Source organism: Salmo trutta, chromosome 14 (genome assembly GCF_901001165.1).
Source record: "Salmo trutta chromosome 14, fSalTru1.1, whole genome shotgun sequence".
Lineage (NCBI taxonomy): Eukaryota > Metazoa > Chordata > Actinopteri > Salmoniformes > Salmonidae > Salmo > Salmo trutta.
Genome location: NC_042970.1, coordinates 35,617,131 through 35,639,280, shown reverse-complemented (window position 1 = coordinate 35,639,280; position 22,150 = coordinate 35,617,131). Strand labels below are relative to the sequence as shown.

The window sequence follows — 22,150 nt, the reverse complement described above, 5'->3', positions numbered from 1 at the left end:
GCATGAAACCTTGTCAGGTTTTTGCCTGCCATAGGAGTTCTGTTATACTCACAGACACCATTCAAACAGTTTTAGAAACTTTAGGGTGTTTTCTATCCAAACCTGAACAATAATATGCATATTCTAGCTTCTGAGTTGGTGTAGGAGGCAGTTAAAAATGGGCACATATTTTTTCCAAAATTCTCAATACTGCCCCCTAGCCCAAACAGGTTAAAATAAGTCACATGGTACCACGTGGAGTGTTAGGTGGATTCCTTCTAGGTCTGGCATAATACCGATATAACCGTGTAACCGACGGTTATGAATGAAGAACGTCATGAGAGATTGTTTGTGGAGATTCTCTGCCCTCGACTTACAATTAAAACCAGTACATTAATAATTGTCAGTGCTCACTGATAAAGTGGATACCTATTCATGCCAATGCGACAGAGGTGCAACTCCATGACTGGGAAAAAACGTGATCGAAGTTTGAAGGGATAAACAAACTCCTAAAAGAGAAAACGGAATCACTCTAAAATCATTCCTGTTAATTCAATGTGCGGGTCACAGGACTTGAAACTACTGTGGAAGCGGGCAACCTAACTTCCTTCATGAGCGATGTTTTCTATGAACTGTTTGGGTAGGAGAAGCTGGGTCACAAGCCACTGATTTAACATTGCACACCAAACTGGTCCACTCCGCAAGGGCTCTCGCTGAATGATTTTATGGCTCTACAACTTTGAAGTCAAGCAGCAAATTGTTAGCCTTGCAGCAGAATCCGGGGGTCTGACCTATGCAGGGAAGAGGACCAGCATCTACACAAACCTGACTGCCTACAACAGAAGACCTACATCGAGGTAAGATCCCAGCTACGCAAGCTAAGCCTGAAATGCAGCTTCATCCAACCAGCAAAACTCATCTTCAGGTATAATATCCATACATAATCACGCAGCCTAGCCCATGGCTATGATGCTGCCCTCAGCATAAGACAATGATGACAGCCCTCATGGGTACAAGGAACAATATTACTATTATTGCTGAGCATTAGGGATGTCCCCGACTAAAAAAAAAAAATATATATTGGTCGACCGAAAGTCGTCTGTTCTTTCGACCAATTGATTGGTCAAAAATATTCAACATGTATTTTGGCATATAGACACACCTGATGTGTTTTAATAAAATCAACTATATGCATTGAGCTTGCCTGATGCTTTAAGCTTACGGTATGATTAAATAAGATAAATGCCTCAGGCGCCAGAGATTTAGATATTGAAAAGGATAAAACGTTATCTCACCCAACTTATCTCCTCCTGCTGGCTTTCAGAGTCTCTGACAATGTATGTGTCTGTGCCAATGTTTGTGTTGCTTCACAGTCCCCGCTGTTCCATAAGGTGTTTTTTTTATCTCTTTTTTTAAATCAAATTTTACTGCTTGCATCAGTTACTTGATGTGGAATAGAGTTCCATGTAGTCATGGCTCTATGTTGTATTGTGTGCCTCCCATAGTCTGTTCTGGACTTGGGGACTGTGAAGAGACCTCTGGTGGCATGTCTTGGGGGTATGCATGGGTGTCCAAGCTGTGTGCCAGTAGTTTAGACAGACAGCTCGGTGCACTCAACATGTCAGTACCTCTCATAAATAAAAGTAGTGATGTAGGTCTTCAATCTCTCCTCCACTTTCAGCCATGAGTGATTGACATGCATATTATTAATATTAGCTCTCTGTGTACATCCAAGGGCCAGCTGTGCTGCCCTGTTCTGAGCCAATTGCAATTTTCCTAAGTAATTTTTTGTGGCACCTGACCACACGACTGAACAGTAGTCCAGGTGCGACAAAACTAGGGCCCGTAGGACCTGCCTTGTTGATAGTGTTGTTTAAGAAGGCAGAGTGTCACTTTATTATAGACTTCTCTCCATCTTAGCTACTACTGCATCAATGTTTTGATCACGACAGTTTACAATCTAGTGTTACTCCAATAAGTTTAGTCATCTCAACGTGCTCAATTTCCACATTATTTATTACAAGTTTTAGTTGAGGTTTGGGGTTTAGTGAGTGTTTTGTCCCAAATACAATGCTTTTAGTTTTAGAAATATTTAGGGCTAACTTATTCCCTGGGTGGCAACTCTTAAACTAACTGCAGCTCTTTGTTGAGTGTTGCAGTCATTTCAGTCACTGTAGTAGCTGACGTGTATAGTGTTGAGTCATCCGCATACATAGAAACTCTGACTTTACTCAGTCAGTGGCATGTCGTTAGTAAAAATGTAAAAAAGCGAGGGGCCTAAACGGCTATCCTGTGGAATTCCTGATTCTAACTGGACTATATTTGATAGGCTTCCATTAAAGAACACTCTGTGTTTTGTTAGACAAGTAACTATGCACATTATAGCAGGTGGTGTAACACATACTTTTTTCCAGCAGCAGACTATGATCAATAATGTCAAAAGCTGCACTGAAGTCTAACAAGACAGCCCCCACAATCATTTTAGCATCAATTTCTATCAGCTAATCATCAGTCATTTGTGTAAGTGCTGTGCTTGTTGAGTGTCCTTCCCTATAAGCGTGCTTGAAATTCTGTTGTCAATTTGTTTACTGTAAAATAGCATTGTATCTGGTCAAACACAATTTTTTCCAGAAGTTTACTAAGGGTTGGTAACGGGCTGATTGGTCGGCTACTTGAGCCAGTAAAGGGCGCTTCACTATTCTTGGGTAGCTGAAAGACTTTAGCTTCTCTCCAGGCCTGAGGGCACACGCTCCCCATTAGGCTTAAATTGAATATGTGGCAAATAGGAGTGCCAATATCGTCTGCTATTATCCTCAGTCATTTTCCATCTAGATTGTCAGACCCTGGTGGCCTGTCATTGTTGATAGACAATACTTTTTTCACCTCTTCCACACTGACTTTACAGAATTCAAAAGTACAATTCTTGTCTTTCATAATTTGGTCCGTTATACTTGGATGTGTAGTGTCAGAGTTTGGCATGTCATCCTTAAGTTTGGTTATCTTGCCAATGAAAAAGTAATTAAAGTAATTTTCAATATCAGTGGGCTTTGTGATGAATGAGCCATCTGATTTAAATAAATGAAGGAGCCGAGTTACGGTTTTCATATGCACGTTTTCGTGTACGTTTGATTTAGTTTTATAATAACGTCTTCATATTTCAATCATTGTCATCTGGTTAATCAAAATTCTATCCAAATCTAAATTGAAAAATGATACAAACCTAAAAAGTAACTTCTAATGCCAACTACGTAAAAATAGCCTACATAAAGCCAACAAATAAAAACATTGCAGCCTGCAGTTAGAAAATATCCTGATAAAACTAAATATACTAGAAATCCCATTGGCTACACATCGACTGTCTGCAACAAACTTGAAACATTGTATCAACTTTTAACTTGGGTCTGGCCAAAGCTTGTTCTAGCGAACTTGCAACATTGTATAAAATATTCTGGGCCCTCAGCCTTTCCCCTGCCAGTGAGTTCGGGACAGACACAGCTGTAGGCTATTTATGCAAGGGAGACGAAGCAGTGCTTGACTTGGGCAGGAGCTCCCCAGAGCAGAGTACCGGCACCTCACATTTTTTACTGCTTGAGCTCCTGTTCCTCTTCTTGAATAAAAGTATTGTGGAGCTCCTGCACCTAAATATGAACAGTACCGGAACCTATTTCAGTCTAAGTCAAGCACTGATTAGAAGTAATCAGGTAGGCCTATTTTTATGACGTTTCCACTGGATCAGAGCATGACATTTTTCCCTTTCACGTGGAGTGCTTTTCGAAAGAGATGGCTGGAAAGATTTTTCCAAATACTTTGAGGAACTATTGTAATTCTCAATGGATGTAAAAACAGACTAAGTTTTGTTGCTGTTTGAGGTGAAAACATTACTTTGAAAAGCTCCACAGGTCATTAGTGGTAGTGCGTTAAACCAATCAGAAACGATCAGCTCCCCAAATGGTCTTAAATATACAGTATACCTACATTTGCGTGCAGGTCAGCTAGCCTATAGGCCTACTTCTATGCATGCGTGTCCTTACTCAACATTGACAGGAGCGCTCCAAACAAAGGACAACGACTAAATTGACACAACTCGTAATTTATATGACATAAAGCACTTGTTTCTCACAAGTGTAGAATAGGTTGTGCACTCTGCAAACAATATGTCCACTCAGACAATGGAACGCGAAGACTGGATTAATAACACTGAATGCATTAAGAGAAATTACCGTAACCAAAGTAACAAACATTGTAGATTAGGAATTAACGGTGAATGTACTACTGGTGATATATGTAATGGGGAATTGATATACACTAACAATCAAACGCAAATAATTCACACAATGAATGTGCACAAATTTGCGGGAGAGAGTGTATTGTATCTGGGTGCATGGTCAATCCGACATCTGCATTGGAGTGGCTTCTGTCTGGCCATTACCATAAAGGCCTGATTGGTGGAGTGCTGCAGAGATGGTTGTCCTTCTGGAAGTTTCTCCCATCTCCACAGAGGAGCTCTGTCAGAGTGACCATCGGGTTCTTGTTCACTTCCCTGACCAAGGCCCATCTCCCCCGATTGCTCAGTTTGGGCTGGACGACCAACTCTAGGAAGAGTCTTGTTGGTTCCAAAATTCTTCCATTTAAGAATGATGGAGGCCACTGTGTTCTTGGACCTTCAATACTGAATAAATATTTTGGTACCCTTCCCCAGATCTGTGCCTCAACACCATCCTGTCTCGGAGCTCTATGGACAATTCCTTCGACCTCATGGCATGTTTTTTTTTTTGCACTGACATGCACTGTCTACTGTGGGACTTTATATAGACAGGTTTGTGCCTTTCTAAATCATGTCCAATCAATTTAATTTACCACAGGTGGACTCCAAGTTGTAGAAACATCTCAAGGATGATCAATGGAAACAGGATGCACCTGAGCTCAATTTCAAGTCTCATAGCAAAGGGTCTGAATACTTATGTAAAGAAGGTATTTCTGTTTTTGAGATTAGAGAGATTAATAGGCGAGCAGCCTCTAGTAAAGATTAGGTCAAGTGTATTGCCTGCCTTGTGAGTGGGAGGGGGCTGGGAAAGGGTGAGTTCAAAATAGGCAAGGAGGGGAAAGGGAGTTGGAAAGAAATGAATCGAAGGCAGACAGCGGGAGGTTGAAGTTGCCAAGTATGAAGAGTGGTGCGCCATCGTCAGGAAATGAGTTTATCAAGGTGTCAAGCTCATTGAGGAACTCTCCAAGGGCACCTGGTGGGCGATGGACAATAATGTTAAGCTTGAGTGGACAAGCTTGGAATTCAAATGAAGAGATGGAAAGGTGAGAGGGAGAAAAAAGAATCGCCACTTAGGAGAACTGAGTAGACCTGTGCCACCACCACGTCGACCAGATGCTCTCGGACTATGAGAGAGAACATAGTCAGATGAAGAAAGAGCAGCTGGAATCGCAGTGTTCTCTGGGGTGATCCATGTTTCTGTCAGGGCCAAACAGTCAAGGGACTGAAGGGCATCATGGGCTAAGATGAACTTGGCATTCTTGACTGCAACATCGGCAGTTCCAAACACTGTCAGAGACCCAGAATTCCACATGGGTTGTGCTCGCAGGGTACACTAAATTAGAAGGGTTGCAGCCAAGGGATGGGGAGCATCTGTAAAGCCAACAGGGAGAGGTGCGAACAGGTATAGAAATACACACAGTTGACAAAGCTACAAAAGAGCAAAATTATCATCTGTAAAATACTCAAGTGAGAGAGTGGTGTGGAGCCTTCCTCTCTTTCCTTCCTGAGATGGAGCCTGAGAAGCTGGTTATATACACTCAGAAAAAGATTAAACTACTCCCCCTCCAATACAGCCACTGATTACCAAAAACAAGTCACAGATTGACCTGCCCCTTGATCCTGGTTGATGTGACATCAACTATCTGCAAGTTATGAGCAGTCAGCAGTTCACATACCAAGTAGGCTACTGGGAAGACAGGCAGCACTTAAAGGCCCTAGCTAGCAAGAAGACAGTACTAGACCACAACAGATAAAGGCAAAACATGTATACTTATCACTCCTGCAGATATCAGGAGTCCTCAAGCTATAGAATGAAGCGCTATTTATACATAAAATGGGTATATAACCCCTATAAACTTTATTTATAATTATGTGACAATTTTAGATTGACAATAATTACATTACACAATTTCTGATATTATATCACATCTTAACTTTAATTTCCTGCGTAAGTAAAATCAGGATTATGCCACTACTGCCATTCATTCCAATTAGACTGGTTTGGATTTCTCCCTGACCAATATGGCTGCCATTTTTACCCCATTCTGTAACTTTGAGGGTTTTTGACCGCCCCTCTAGTAAATTAATAGGATCTCTATATTATATGGTTTAAATATTCCTCATGTAATGTCAATGGACAGCTAACATAGCTGCCATAGAATGTTGAAGTGTCATGAAAATGCATCATAATGGAGAAACTGCATTGATCCAACTCTCCAAATACATGGCTCTGGGTACACTCACAATGGCCGCCAGTCCACCAATTATGCAATCACTGACTTGAATGGGATGCCCGTTCTATTAATTATATTTAATTTCTAGCACATGAGGTCAGGAGCAGGGAAGAGGAGAAAATGTGCATAAATTATATATATTTTTGCTATCAAAATTCCATGACGTTCACAGCTGTAATTACCCTCTTCTTATGCTGACAACTTCTCCTTTTCTCATCCACTGCTTTCCTCTTTTCGTCTTTCACTTCCCTCTCTTTCTGTAGCTTTTGTAGAATATGCAGACATAAAAAATCGAAAGAAAGTGCTGCATTAGACTCAAGTCGGTGCCTGTATTTATCCTAGATCATTGTTTCAGACCCCGATCTCTACATTGAGTCAAGGTATGGGTTTATTTCACTGAAGAAAATTCTCTACACAATCATTCACGCACACCAAAGTATTTCACTAGATATTCACATACTCTTTTGGTGTGGACAACGCCCTTGGAAAAAACTCGTCACGCTCCGGACCGGATTGCGAAGAGCAAACTTCTTGAAATAGCTTTTCTAGAATGGTTTAAGTCAACAACAGTGTTACCTAATGGTCTGTGCCATGCTAGTAAATACCAACAGACTTCCAGTCATTGCGCTAATGCTAGTTAGCATTGGCTTGCGAAACTAGAGTTCATCTGACTTTAGGGAAGTAGATAAAGGGCCTCATGGCCAAAATCTCAAAGCTTCCCAACAACGCTTCACACGTCAATAGAACAGGTGAACTGGCTGTTCTACCGTTGTAGCCTATTTTAAAATTACATGAGAGATTGGACGAATGGTATCCTATTAATTTGTTGTATAGGCTCCTTTGGGAGTAGCCTATGAAACCATCAGTCAGAAAAATGTGAGGAATTTTATTCTGCGCTGATCATGGAAATTGATTCCTATTTCTAATTATTTTAGATTTCAAAGATTAAAATAGATTTCACTCTTCTCACTAACCGCAAATGACTGCATCTTGTTATTATACACTTAATTAAAAATATAAACGCAACATGTAAAGTGTTGGTCCCATGTTTCATGAGCTGAAATTAACGATCCTAGAAATTTACCATACATACAAAAAGCTTATTTCTCTCAAATGTTGTGCACACATTTGTTTACATCCCTGATAGTGAGCATTTCTCCTTTGCCAAGATAATCCATCCACCTGACAGGTGTGGCATATCTAGAAGCTGAAAGCATGTATGGCGTCGTGTGGGTGAGCGGTTTGCAGATGTCAACGCTGTGAACAAAGTGCCCCATGGTGGGGTTGTGGAATGGGCAGGCATAAACTATGGACAACGAACACCAATTGCATTTTATTGATGGCAATTTGAATGCACAGAGATACCATGACGAGATCCACCATTCCATTGTCGTGCCGTTCGTTCGTCCGCCGCCATCACCTCATGTATCAGCATGATAATGCATGGCCCCATGTCGCAAGGATCTGTACACAATTCCTGGAAGCTGAAAATGTCCCAGTTCTTCCATGGCCTACATACTCACTAGATATGTCACCCATTGATCATGTTTGGGATGCTCTGGGTCGACGTGTACAACAGCGTGTTCCAGTTCCAGCCAATATCCAGAAACTTCGCACAGCCTTTGAAGAGGAGTGTGACAACATTCCACATGCCAGAATCAACAGCCTGATCAACTCAATGTGAAGGAGATGTCGTGCTGCATATACTGATTGGTTTTCTGATCCACACCCCTACTTAAAAAAAAAAGTATCTGACCAAGTCATGTGAAATCCAAAGATTAAGGCCTAATTTATTTATTTCAATTGACTGATTTACTTATTTGAACTGTAACTCAGTAACATTTTTGAAATTGTTGCAGGTTGCGTTTCTTTTTTCATTGTGTTTTTATGAATAAGCCTGTCATCAATCCCCGCATTTGCCCAAAATATGATTTGCCTGCTTGCAATGCAATACTTTAACCACAAGGAATTGTGCATAGGCCTACGCATGGTCTAAAGTTTGTATTGAGGTAAGAACATTCTCACGTCAAAGTCAGTTTTTATAAATGACAACTTTTGTGTGAAAACTGGTGCATGCATGTTTTGGGGTATATTTTGTACATATGTAACATTTATAAATGAGGCCCCAGGTGTTTGATGTAGCTGACTCTGTCTCTGGTACCATCTTGACCTTCACTGGTAAAGGCCTCCCTCTAACGTTCATGGGAAACTCTATAGCATGTCTTTAGTCGTCGATCCCCTAGCCCTCCACCAGGCTCCAGAGGAAAAGTATAGTCACCACGCCACCACCAACCTCATGGCATAATCACAAAGACAGCCCACAGAGTCATACTGATGGAGACACCAGGATGATTTTAATTCACCATGTTTCTCCCTTCTTCTCATCTGGTCCCACCTCATTTCGGGTGTGTGTGTGCTCGTGTCCAGGGCCGAGCCAAAGACTCATTGAAAACTGCAGATGCCCTTTGGCCAGTGTCATTTGAAAGTCAACTGTGATTTTGTAATAGTCACAGACATTAAGAGAAACTAGTTGGTGTTAAACACTTTTAGTGTTAACACTAAACCTGTTGAACTGTTTTTAACTGATGAGTCCTGATGAGAGAATGAGCTCCGGTTTTCCTGTCTGCCTGGGTTTCTCCAACCTGGTTCTTCCCAACCGAGGAATGTTAAATAAAAGAGGCTGTCTGATTTACATTAGCAGTGTGTTTTCCACCAAAGCCCTGCCAGCTAACTTTAGAATGGAGCCTTGTGGGGCTCACTCGGCTTACTGTGCATGAGGTGATCCCTTTTTCCCCTCCTCTTTTAGCCTTTTACTCGCTCTCTCCCACTCTCTCTTTCTCTTGCTTTCTCTTCGCTTTCTACCTCTCTGCCTCTCACTCTCCATTTACCTTTCTTTATCCTTCTTTTCTCCCCACATTCTTCCCCATGTTATATATTATTTTTAAATGGGTCAGCAGATGTTAGAAAAGGGAGCGATATGGGAGGGGGAGAGGGATGGGGGAGAGAGATTGCCAAGACCAACAGTTTGGTTTTTCGTGTGGGCGGAGAGAGATGGACCCCTAAGAGAAGGGAGCGTTCAGTTCCAGACTTCTGCTCTGCACCCCACAGACTCTCATTTACATCTGAAAGATCCTGAAAAATACCATTCAACGAGGAGGAACATTTTGCTCGTCTGTAAACAAATGTTTCCCCTTGAAGTGTTACTAATCATAGAATGCTACTTTTGGGCAACACTTACAGATCTCCAAGGCTGGCATTAAGTTACAGTGAAGGCTCATCTTTCAGCTAATTAGCAGTTAGCAGGAGTTATGTTTGTATTCAGTTTGCAGTTTGAAAATATGGACCAATTAGCCATAATTATCAGTACAAACTCATCCCCTGTTCTTCAAGGTTAGCAAGCTTTGTTTTGGAGGCCATGAGCTGATCTTTGTTACCTATTCCTTGAACTCCCCCATGTAAACCCAGGCAATGTTCATGGTATTGTGTAAAGCACTGAAACTTGGAGAGGGACTAACAGGAGAGGTGGGTCCATCCAATCTGTCTGAGTGACTCAAAAATACAAGATGCAGCCTGCCACCCACGACTTTAGGTTTTTGTCCCAGATATATAAGCACTCTCCGAACATGATGCTACGCTCGCACAAACAATGATTTCATACAAATAACAGGGACAGCAACACAATTTCAGTAAACCGTGTTGCGCAACAACACCAAAGCAGTGTACAGCACATAGACCGTGTCTACACTTGACACTTACATGCGACTTCTGCTATCACGATATGAAGGGCACATTGAAAAGACACATCTAGAAAAGCCTTATCGTGGTTCGATTGTTTTCAGATCTGGCTAACCACTTCAGAAAGTGGTTGTGCGCACATTTCTCCTCAGTCTGGCTGCAATCAGGCTTTCGAAAGCGCATTCAGTGGGCAACGTCATCAGCACTTCGCCCACAAGTCAGAAAACGTGTGTTTTTAGGAGCGAGAGGCACCTTTTTCGTCAAACGTTGGAGGAAATGTATTCCTGGCGTCTGAGGAATGTCTTTGATGGCTTCGTAAATGCTAGCCAACAAACGTATTTAGCTTTGCTAGCTAGCTTGCTGGCTAGCTACAGAGGTTAGCTGGCTAGTTAGCTACAGGAGTTTACTATTGCCATCAAGTTGGGAGGTTATCAGATTTAGCCTATTCCACTGTTTGCAGAATGCATACTGCATTTGAATATAGTGCGGGAAAAGGGAATCCGAACACAATGTGGACAGGGTAGACACATTTAAATGTAGGTGTAGACGAATGACGTTTTCGGAATTCGATGATCAGAACTCCATGATCAGAATACAAGAGCTGCATGAACTTTCAAGTCTAGACATGGCCATAGTTACAGCTTTAGCATCGCAAACATCCTAGGAAAACATTTTACTGCATCCCACTTTAATGTAACATATACAGTTGAAGTTGGAAGTTTACATACACTTAGGTTGGAGTCATTAAAACTCATTTTTCAACCACTCCACAAATGTCTTGTTAACAAACTATAGTTTTGGCAAGTCGGTTAGGACATCTACTTTGTGCATGACACAAGTAATTTTTCCAACAATTGTTTACAGACAGATTATTTCACTTATAATTCACTGTATCACAATTCCAGTGGGTCAGAAGTTTACATACACTAAGTTGACTGTGCCATTAAACAGCTTGGAAAATTCCAGAAAATGATGTCATGGCTTTAGAAGCGTCTGATAGGCTAACTGACATCATTTGAGTCAATTGGAGATGTACCTGTGGATGTATTTCAAGGCCTACCTTCAAACGCAGTGCCTCTTTGCTTGACATCATTGGAAAATCAAAAGAAATTAGCCAAGACCTCAGAAACAAAATTGTAGACCTCCACAAGTCTGGTTCATCCTTGGGAGCAATTTCCAAATGCCTGAAGGTACCGCGTTCATCTGTACAAACAATAGTACGCAAGTATAAACACCATGGGACCACGCAACCGTCATACCGCTCAGGAAGGAGACTGTCTCCTTCCTGAGCTCCTGTCTCCTAGAGATGAACGTACTTTGGTGCGAAAGTGCAAATCTATCCCAGAACAACAGCAAAGGACCTTGTGCTGGAGGAAACGGGTACAAAAGTATCTATATCCATGGTAAAACGAGTCCTATATCGACATAACCTGAAAGGCCGCTCAGCAAGGAAGAAGCCACTGCTCCAAAACCGCCATAAAAAAGCCAGACTAAGGTTTGCAACTGCACATGGGGACAAATATCATACTTTTTGGAGAAATGTCCTCTGGTCTGATGAAACAAAAATAGAACTGTTTGGCCATAATGACCATTGTTATGTTTGGAGGAAAAAGGGGGAGGCTTGCAAACCGATGAACACCATCCCAACCGTGAAGCACGGGGGTGAGAGCATCATGATGTGGTGGTGCTTTGCTGCAGGAGGGACTGGTGCACTTCACAAAATAGATGGCATCATGAGGAGGAAAATTATGTGGATGTATTGAAACAACATCTCAAGACATCAGTGAGGAAGTTAAAGCTTGGTCGCAAAGGGGTCTTCCAAATGGACAATGACCCCAAGCATACTTCCAAAGTTGTGGCAAAATGGCTTAAGGACAACAAAGTCAAGGTATTGGAGTGGCCATCGCAAAGCCCTGACCTTAATCCTCTAGAAAATTTGTGGGCAGAACTGAAAAAGCGTGTGCGAGCAAGGAGGCCTGCAAACCTGACTCAGTTACATCAGCTCTGTCAGGAGGAATGGGCCAAAATTCACCCAACTTATTATGGGAAGCTTGCGGAAGGCTACCCGGAACGTTTGACCCAAGTTAAACAATTTAAAGGAAATGCTACCAAAGACTAATTGAGTGTATGTAAACTTCTGACCTGGGAATGTGATGAAAGAAATAAAAGCTGAAATAAATCGTTCTCTCTACTATTATTTCACATTCTTAAAATAAAGTGGTGATCCTAACTGACCTAAGACATTGAATTCTTACTAGGATTAAAAGTCAGGAATTGTGAAAAACTGAGTTTAAATGTATTTGGCTAAGGTGTATGTAAACTTCCGACTTCAACTGTATGTTTATATTTTCTAATAGGCGTTAATGTCGTAAATTAAAATCATAAGCCCTCTGTTCAGCAACAATTTCACATTGAAATGTCTTTAACCCAATAAAACTCCAAATGGATGTGGACAGGGGAGAACTGGGGAGATTTGAAACGTGATGTTTTGGGCGACAGACAGACTGAAGGATTGGCTGGTCCTGGGGAACAGTCAGTCGGGTGGCGTGGTTGGCCTGGAGTTCCAAATATAATCTGCTGAGTCATTCACTGAGTCCCACTTGTGGGCAAAGCCCTGTTCTGGTCTAGTCCACTCTGGCTGGGCAACCCTGGGCAGGACTCTGGCTGAGGCCCTAAGCACTCTAATAAGAAGACGATTAGCCTTTAAACAGATTTCTATTAAATAGAGCCATACAGATGAAGCATCTTGGAGAGCGTAGCGTTCTCCAACAGGCCTTTCTGAACTACATCAGGGCTTCCTCATCCTGGTCCTCGGGCATTATTGTGTTGCACTGTTTTGTTCCTGCCCAGCACCAACACACTTGATTCAGTTAATCAAGGGCTTGGTTAGATGATCAATTGAATCTGATGTGTAGCCTAGGTTCTGGGCCAGAACAAATAGTGCACCCGTGTGGGTCCCCAGGACCAAGAAACTCTGACCTACAGTCGAACTTCCTGCTCACATTTCCCATTTGTTTAACCCATCCTCTGCTTCCCTGTCTCAGCATATAGTACGTTGTCGTGCCACCAATTTCACACTGACCAGAGCTGAAGGCTGGTATTATTTTTTCCCCCTCTGGTGTAGTTATGTGTGTGTTGTGTGTGGAAAAGTAGTCATTTGGCCAATCTCAACCAGGGTAATGATGTGTTTGCACTTCCCCCTGCTGTGCCCTGACAAAGCAGACTCTTAGACAGCGGTTCACTGTTTATTCCCCAGGGTTGTACACGTTTCTCTGTGGTTGAACCTGTGTCTAAAACTGCTGCACAGGGCACATCTGTATATAGAATCAGGATGATGTGATGGAGTTTGAAGGAAGAGTGGTGGTAGAACACTACAACAGGGACAGATGGGGAAGGAGAGGAGGGATAGGAGAGATGAATTGAAAAGGTGCAGTACAGGCCTTTTGTACGACGTTTCTGCTTGTTACTGTTCGTCTAAATCAGGGATCATAAACTGCATTCAGCCACAGGCTTCCTGAGTGGATGGTCAGGGGGCTGAGAAATAATTATACATCTGTTGTAGACTGAAAATTGATCACAAGAAGCCCAAACAGATAACATATTTGACCAAAGCATAATCATTTCAAACCTTGCTGACATTTGTATATGATCCCTCTATTATGGGTGGGAATAACGGAGCTGATTTGCTGGTGTTCTTACAGTCTTTTATGTCCAATATAAAAAAAAACGAATGAAATACAAATATATTATTTTTGCTCAGAAAACTTGGGGGGGGGGGGCCAAATAAAAATCGGACCGCCAGTTGGGGAACCCTGGTCTGAATGATGTTTTGTCTCTGCCTGTGTTTCAGGTCCGCACAGCCGTGTGTCGCGGTGCCCCCCCAACGAGTACCAGTGTGGGGGGATAGAGCTCTGTATCCACATGAGCAAACTGTGTAACGGGGTTCCGGACTGTACCGACGGCTGGGACGAGGGGCCGCACTGCAGAGGTACTGAACACACGCCCACCCTCACTTCCTCACTTCCTCCCTCCCTGCCTCTCCCTCCATCTCCCCCTATTCAAATAGCCTGTACAGATAGTACAGTGCATTGTATTTGTCACCTAACCCTCCCCCATACATTCTCCGCCCAGGCAGGGAATCTTGCAGTATTACAATGAAGGGGAGGTGGCCTGGCCATGGCAGATTGATTTTAGTACCCAGAACATGCGTGCTGCCCACATCAGACATTACTCTGTCTATAAAATTGGATTATGATTATGACGGATTACTGCAGATTTACATGTAAGAAACATGTGTAGGATTATAATAAACTGATTTTTCCACCAAGCATTGTTGAATTCCCTTGGGGTTTTGCAAGTCTGGCTACCTACAGTATTTCTCCCATTTCTGGCCCTGGTTAACTGTTATTGACCTGAATGTGTTTAAAGTATAGGACAGAGTGGACAGACAGTAAAATTATTAAAAACATTCAAGCTAAATTATTAAGTGAATTGTTTGCAAAGGTCTTTGTCCTCATCTAATGTAAGGCTATAGAAAGCTGTCCCCATCGCTCTCTTTTCCCTTTCCCCCTCTCACTAATCTCTGTACCACTCCTCTTTCATCCCCCTCTTTTAATTAGCCCCCATCCCTTCCTCTCTCTCTTTCTGTCCATCCGTATTATCACACTCTTGTGTTGTTTCTCATGGGAGATGTTGTTGTCATGACTATACTGCCCATACTTTAGCTATAGCTCTGTAAGCAGGTTTGAGTGTATAAAGGGGGTCACACTCTGACTGGCTTTTCCAAAACAAAAACTGGGAGCACACTCAAATCATGATTATCCTGCCTGGATTACCTATTTTCCAAAATAACTGTGCCAACGAAAGTTCTTAACTGAAAACACGTGCTGATTCTGATTTGGTTGGCTAAACGGAGAGAAAGAAAAACGTGATGGTGTGAAAAGCCTGACAGTGGATCTTTATTGGACGGGTGAGCTAGAGGACAGGATGGCTGGATAGATTGGTGTTAGCTGAAGCACTAAAGGTTGTCTAATACCCATGGCTGGTACAATCCATGAATGGGTCATGGTTGGCCAACGGAATAAATTGGAAAGGGGGGTAAAAAATAGTACCCTAGTACTAAGGGCTGGGACTTACCAGGGACCTCACGATACAACATTATCATGGTACTTAGGTGCCGATACGATATGTATTGGGATTCTCACCATTCTATATGAAATGCGATTCCATACTGCGATTTAATGTTCCAAACATTGTCTGCTGCAGATGGACAAGAGAGAGCATGAGAAAATACATGTTGGTCAGTCATGGAAAGAAAAGTGCTGAAAACATGTTGGCTCACTATTTAAAAAGAACAAGCTATAGGATGAAAAACACCAGAGTTTTTGTGCCAAATAGCAAATAATCTACCTAGCAGAAACAAAACAAACATTATCGACACGTGGAGTCTAAGTATCAATATAATATCGTCCAAAATAATATTGTGATATGTAACTATCAATTCTTTTCCCCCATCTATTACTAGACTAGAATATTTGAGTGTCTGTTATACAGTGCTTCTTCTGTACTGTGTGCACAAGGAAATGTCCACACCCGCATTCACTTCAATACATACTGTAGTCACACTAACACATACTCCCTCTCTTTCACACACACACACGCACGCGCGCACACACACAGGTTTACTGCATGTGTTAGTGTAACACTAGGATTTTAAGTGTGGTCAACACCACAGCCACTTCTTTGGATCCCATGAGACACCTGTCACCTCAATTCCCATCCCTTCATCCTTCCATCCCTTCATCCGTCCACCCCTTCAGAAGGATTAAATATTTATGGCAGTAACACGGAGAGAGGCGGGACATCAAATTTTCATGCCGCTTCACGCTGGCAGGGCTTTGAGTGGTGTGGGTGCGCGCGTCTCCATAGGCCGGCTTTCATCTTCCCAGGTAGTCAAATGGCAGGTTAGAGGAGGGGTTACCCATCCTTCATACATTCCTCCAATGATTCATCCATTGGTTCATCCAATGATTCCCACAATTGTGTGAAGTTGGCTTTTGGGTGGTGGACCTTTTCTTGATACACACGGGAAACTGTTGAGCGTGGAAAAACGGCAGCGTTGCAGTTCTTGACACAAGCGATGCACCTAATACCATAACCCCTGTTCAAAAGCACCGAAATCCTTTGTCTTGCCCAGTCACCCTCTGAATGACACACATACGCAATCACGTCTCAAGGCTTGAAAATCCTTTGATCTGTCTCCTCCCCTTCAACTACACTGATTGAAGTGGATTTAACAAGTGACATCAATAAGGGATCATAGCTTTCACCGGGATTCACCTGGTCAGGCTATGTCATGGAAAGAGCACGTGTCCTTAATGTTTTATACATTCGTTGTACCTTGACCTGCAATGGGGCTTATGTCCCATCGGTGTGTCTGCGTCGCGGTACCCCCCGTTGTAACACAGTGACATTGAGGTGGTGGTGTGATTTTATGGGACATCTTGTAAGAGCCGCCTGCTAGTGCTTCTACAGAGCTTTCAGAAGTTTGATAAAGCAATGAAGCTACGGATTGCCACCAGCAATGGGCAAATGTGCTGACTTGTGTTTCATATTTTTGTGCTACTCAACGATAATGTTCTGAACTGTGGTAAACACACGAGGAAGCCAGCTACTTTAGGTGCCCCACCTTTAAGAACAAACTCTTAGTTTGAAACTTTAGTTCCCTCTACCTCTATCTATTTCCCTCTCTCCCCTCTTCTCTCTCCCTTTCCCTCTACCTCTCTTTCTCTCCCTCTCTTCTCCTCTCTTTCCCCTCCTTTCTCTCTCCTCTCCCCTCTGGTGTATAGTGACAGTGTGAATGGGCTGATGTTGCCCTTAAACAGTGTGTGTGAGAGATATTATCCAGGTCTAATGTGACCGCTGCTGTTTTGTCTCTGCTGCTCTGACTCAGAACACTGGCCCGGCATACACAGGTTTTCTCACAGGATGTAGTGGTGACAACTCGTGACTCCGTGAGATGACAGAGAGGTGTGTCATTGTGTGAGCGTGTGACAGCAATATTAAGGCGTGTATGGATGAACGATTCAGTGTGTGTGTGTGTGTGTGTGTGTGTGTGTGTGTTTGAGGTCCGCCTTGGCACAGGCCTGTCCTGCCTATGAGGGATTGATTAGTGCCGGGCTGCAGTGTTTGCCTGTGGATTTCTCTCCCTGGCCAGGCACACAAAAACCCCATTGTGTGTGTGATGGGGTGTGTGGATGTCCGCAGCTAGGGCCAGCTCTCTCTATATCCCTTTACCAACCACTAAACACCCACACACAACACACCCAACACACACAAACCTCACACAACCTACTCTCCCACTCACTAAAACCACCCACATGCACACATACACTCCTACATGCACTGACTTCTCTCTTGGGTGTGAATACAGTTCACTGGGTTTTGGGAGCATTGATTGCCCATAGGAAGCTGAGAGGTGCACTTTTTCCAAGGCCCAGGGGCCCATTTTTCATCCCCAGGCTTTCCTGCTTCCCCATGCCCAGAGGCAAGCCCCCAGCTCTGGGTCTGGTGTGACAGACAATGTCCTATATGGCTAGAGCCTGGGCTACTGATTCCAACATATAAAATGACTGTTTTGCAGTTTTTAGAGTGATTTATTGTCCATGATGTACAGACATATCTAAGGTAAAGATGATCAACCTAAACTCAGCAAAAAAAGAAACGTCCGCACACTGTCAACTGCGTTTATTTTCAGCAAACTTAACATGTGTAAATATTTGTATGAACATAACAAGATTCAACAACTGAAACATAAACTGAACAAGTTCCACTGAAATTGAATAATGTGTCCCTGAACAAAGGGGGGGGGGTCAAAAGTAACAGTCAGTATCTGGTGTGGCCACCAGCTGCATTAAGTACTGCAGTGCATCTCCTCCTCATGGACTACACCAGATTTGCCATTTCTAGCTGTTCAGGCTCAGTCAGATGATGCTGTGACACACCGCCCCAGACCATGACGGACCCTCCACCTCCAAATCGATCTCGCTCCAGAGTACAGGCCTCAGTGTAATGCTCATTCCTTCGACGATAAATGCCAATCCGACCATCACCCCTGGTGAGACAAAACCGCGACTCTTCAGTGAAGAGCACTTTTTGCCAGTCCTGTCTGGTCCAGTGACGGTGGGTTTGTGCCCATAGGTGACGTTGTTGCTGGTGATATCTGGTGAGAACCTGCCTTACAACAGGCCTACAAGCCCTCAGTCCAGCCTCTCTCAGCCTATTGCGGACAGTCTGAGCACTGATGGAGGGATTGTGCGTTCCTGGTGTAACTCGGGCAGTTGTTGTTGCCATCCTGTACCTGTCCTGCAGGTGTGATGTTCGGATGTACCTATCCTGTGCAGGTGTTGTTACATGTGGTCTGCCACTGCGAGGATGGTCAGCTGTCCATCCTGTCTCCCTGTAGCGCTGTCTTAGGCGTCTCACAGTACGGACATTGTAATTTATTGCCCTGGACACATCTGCAGTCCTCATGCCTCCTTGCAGCATGCCTAAGGCACGTTCACGCAGATGAGCAGGGACGCTGGGCATCTTTCTTTTTTTTTTTTTTTCAGTCAGTAGAAAGGCCTCTTTAGTGTCCTACATACTTTACAATTGACATTTAAAAACATTAACATGTAGTGTGTGTGCATCTGTCAGTTACACATACATGTCAGTACATACACACAACAAGTAGGTCACATGGGGGAGAGCCGTTGTGCCGTGAGGTGTTGCTTCATATGTTTATTTAAACCATATTTGCTGTTCACTTGCTCTGTAGAAGATGGGGGTTCCATGCACTCATGGCTCTGTATAATACTGGACCTGGGGACTGTAAAAAGACCCCTGTTGTCATGTCTGTGTCAGTGCTGTATGTAAGTTGACTACGTAAAAAATTGGGAATGTCCCAATAAAAAACAAGAAGCGATGCATTCAGTCTTACCTCCAACAATAAGCCAAGAGAGACTGGCATGCGTAGTATTAGTAGTCAGTTGCACAACTGAATGCATTCAACCGAAATGTATGTTCCATTTTTAACCGAAGCAGAGAGCTGGCAAGGCTGCCTTGATTGACATCATCGGTGCAGTAATTGTTGGGGGTTATCTGCCTTACTCAAGGGCTGAACCAATTCTCCACCTTGCCAGCTCAGGGTTTCAACAAGCAGCTTTTTGGTTACTGTCCCGATGCTCTAACCCGCTAGGCTACCTGCTGTCTATATAAATATATAAATATATAAATGGAAGGTAATCGGGGAGGTGATGGAGTGTCCAGGTGAGTCTGACGACACGCAGGTGCGAGTAGCGATGGTGACGGGGGGGGGGCCCCACAACGAGCAGCCTGGTGACCTAGAGGCTGGAGAGGGAGCACACGTGACAGGCAGCAGACACACTGAGAGCAATGAAAGTAATCTACTTCCCTGTCTCATCTACAGATATATATTCCTTAAACCCTCCTGTTGTGTTCCTTTCACGTTAATTAGTTGTGTTCCCGGTCCAAAATGACCGCCCCATTATAACCGATTTATAAATCCATAATAATACATATATTATCACCTAATGTCGTGTTAGATCTTTTTATCTACTTACGTTCTTGTGAACATTACAAGTTTTGAACTTCTATTTGCTATTTATGGCCTGTAGGCCTCATTGACCGGAGCTCATACAACTAGTTTTTGAGTTAAAAAAAAACATAATGTATGGATTATTTTGACTAACAAATACTCAGATGAAACATAGTGCTATTTATCACAGACTACTTTTGTGTCAAAGTTTAACAAGGACTCTCTCCTCCTTACCAGTGTCATGATCAAAGATATGATCAAGAGCCTCACATACAGCATAATGTTTGGTCATTGTGCTGCCACAGAATGAATTGTGAGCAAGGCCTCAAAAAAGCTTTATATACCAGAGCTGCGAGAAAAGTTCTATATATTATTGAAACAATGTTGCGATTGTAAGTGAGAATGCCAACAGGTGTGGTTCCCGTGGGGGAAAGATTCTATTGGGGAAAGGTTCCCGTGGGAGTTGCCATGGAAGCCAAGAAGGGGAGTGAGGTTGGGGGGGGGGGGTGTTCAAACACACATGCATGTGGGGGTCTGGGAGAGGAAGTGTGTCCATCTAATGAATGGGCATGTGCCTGAACTCAATTTTATTCACTAATTGTAGTCTCACCCATTCAATTCTAATGAAAATCATTTTTGACCGGGAACACCACAGGTGTACAAAAGTTAAATAAACCACCCAAAATTGTATGAAAATCATCAAAATGTATTTCGTGTGTTCAGATGCCCGGTGTGGACAAAGTCATGGAACCTTATGACGATCAGATTAAATTAACTACATTTTTCAGAGAGAGAACTTGTAAATTGGTCCAATTCGACCGGAACACAGCAGGAGGGTTAAAGTAATAGAATATTTATGAATTCCCCTTTTCTCTGTCATGCCAATACCCTCTTCCTGTGTCCTGCTCCCTTCTCCACCGCTCCTCCACTCTCGTCTACCCTCTACCCTCCTCCACCCCATACATTGTTTCTACAGACATTGCCTCTCAATTGCTCCTCAAAGTGACTCCAACGTATCCTTTCCTACCTCTTCTCCCTCTCTCCCGGTCTCTCTACAGAATTCGCCGCCAACTGCACTCTGTCGAGTTGCCAGGACAACTGTTCGGTGACTCCGTCGGGCACTGCGTGTTACTGTAAGAGTGGATATGAAATAGGGCTGGACGGCAAAACATGTAAAGGTGAGTTCCACCAACCGTAAAACCTTTAGCCCTCTAGACACTGACAACCTACAGCCTGATATTGGCTTAATAAACAGTAGGCCTGGCCTATACCTAATTTAACCTAATTGTAAAAGTCTAGTGGGCAATTATTCCTGGTCAAAGGACCATGAAAGAGAGCTGGAGGATTTTTGTGCACTAACTATAGCTAACTGATTGTCCCTTGTGTAACGTCTACTGTGTGTTGTGGCCAGATTTTGACGAGTGCAGTGTGTACGGGACCTGCAGCCAGTCCTGTACCAACACAGAGGGCTCGTACACCTGCAGCTGTGTGGAGGGCTACCTGCCTCAGCCCGACAACCGCTCCTGCAAGGCTAAAAATGGTAGGTATTAACCACCACTCACCTCTTCTTTTTCTTCTCAACGGTCCCCTCAATGCTTTCCATGGGGCTTTTGATCTGGTGTAAATATACTGTGCTGGATTCTTATGAGCTGTTGACCACTTTGTTGATCGCCTACCTTTACACACCACTCACACTCCTCTCCTAGTACCAGTAGAAAGGAACTCGGTGCTGCTGATCGCCAACAGTCAGAACATCCAGGCCACGTCTCTGAGCGGCACTACGATCAGCCTGCTGTCCACCACCACCAAGCAGACCACCGCCATGGACTTCCTCTACGCCCAGGAACAGGTCTGCTGGATCCACGTTGGCGACTCGTCGGCCTCCACCCACCTCAAGTGTGCCAAGATCCCCAACCTCAAGAGCTTCGCTGACGAGAGGGTCATCAACATCTCCCTCAGCCTGCACCGTGAGTACTATAGTACAATATAATACAACACAATACATCATTGCAGTCTCAATGGGGGTGCCACAGGGTTAAATTCTTGGGCCAACTCTCTTCTCTGTATACATCAATGATGTCGCTCTTGCTGCTGGTGAGTCTCTGATCCACCTCTGCGCAGACGACACCATTCTGTATACTTCTGGCCCTTCTTTGGACACTGTGTTAACAACCCTCCAGACGAGCTTCAATGCCATACAACACTCCTTCCGTGGCCCCCAACTGCTCTTAAATACAAGTAAAACTAAATGCATGCTCTTTAACCGATCGCTGCCTGCACCTGCCCGCCCGTCCAGCATCACTACTCTGGACGGTTCTGACTTAGAATATGTGGACAACT

General features: G+C 43.5%; 1 protein-coding gene across 5 annotated transcripts in view; it reads left to right on the top strand.

Moving 5' to 3' along the window:
* Positions 1 to 22,150, top strand: part of LOC115207921 (low-density lipoprotein receptor-related protein 1) — a 178,012-nt gene that overhangs the window by 60,131 nt on the left and 95,731 nt on the right. For all 5 annotated transcript variants that reach the window (XM_029775510.1, XM_029775509.1, XM_029775515.1 and 2 more), the window contains exons 3-6: positions 14,063 to 14,200; positions 20,869 to 20,988; positions 21,222 to 21,350; positions 21,517 to 21,777. In XM_029775510.1, the coding sequence (XP_029631370.1) occupies positions 14,063 to 14,200; positions 20,869 to 20,988; positions 21,222 to 21,350; positions 21,517 to 21,777 (648 nt within the window). The remainder of the gene's footprint in view (positions 1 to 14,062; positions 14,201 to 20,868; positions 20,989 to 21,221; positions 21,351 to 21,516; positions 21,778 to 22,150) is intronic.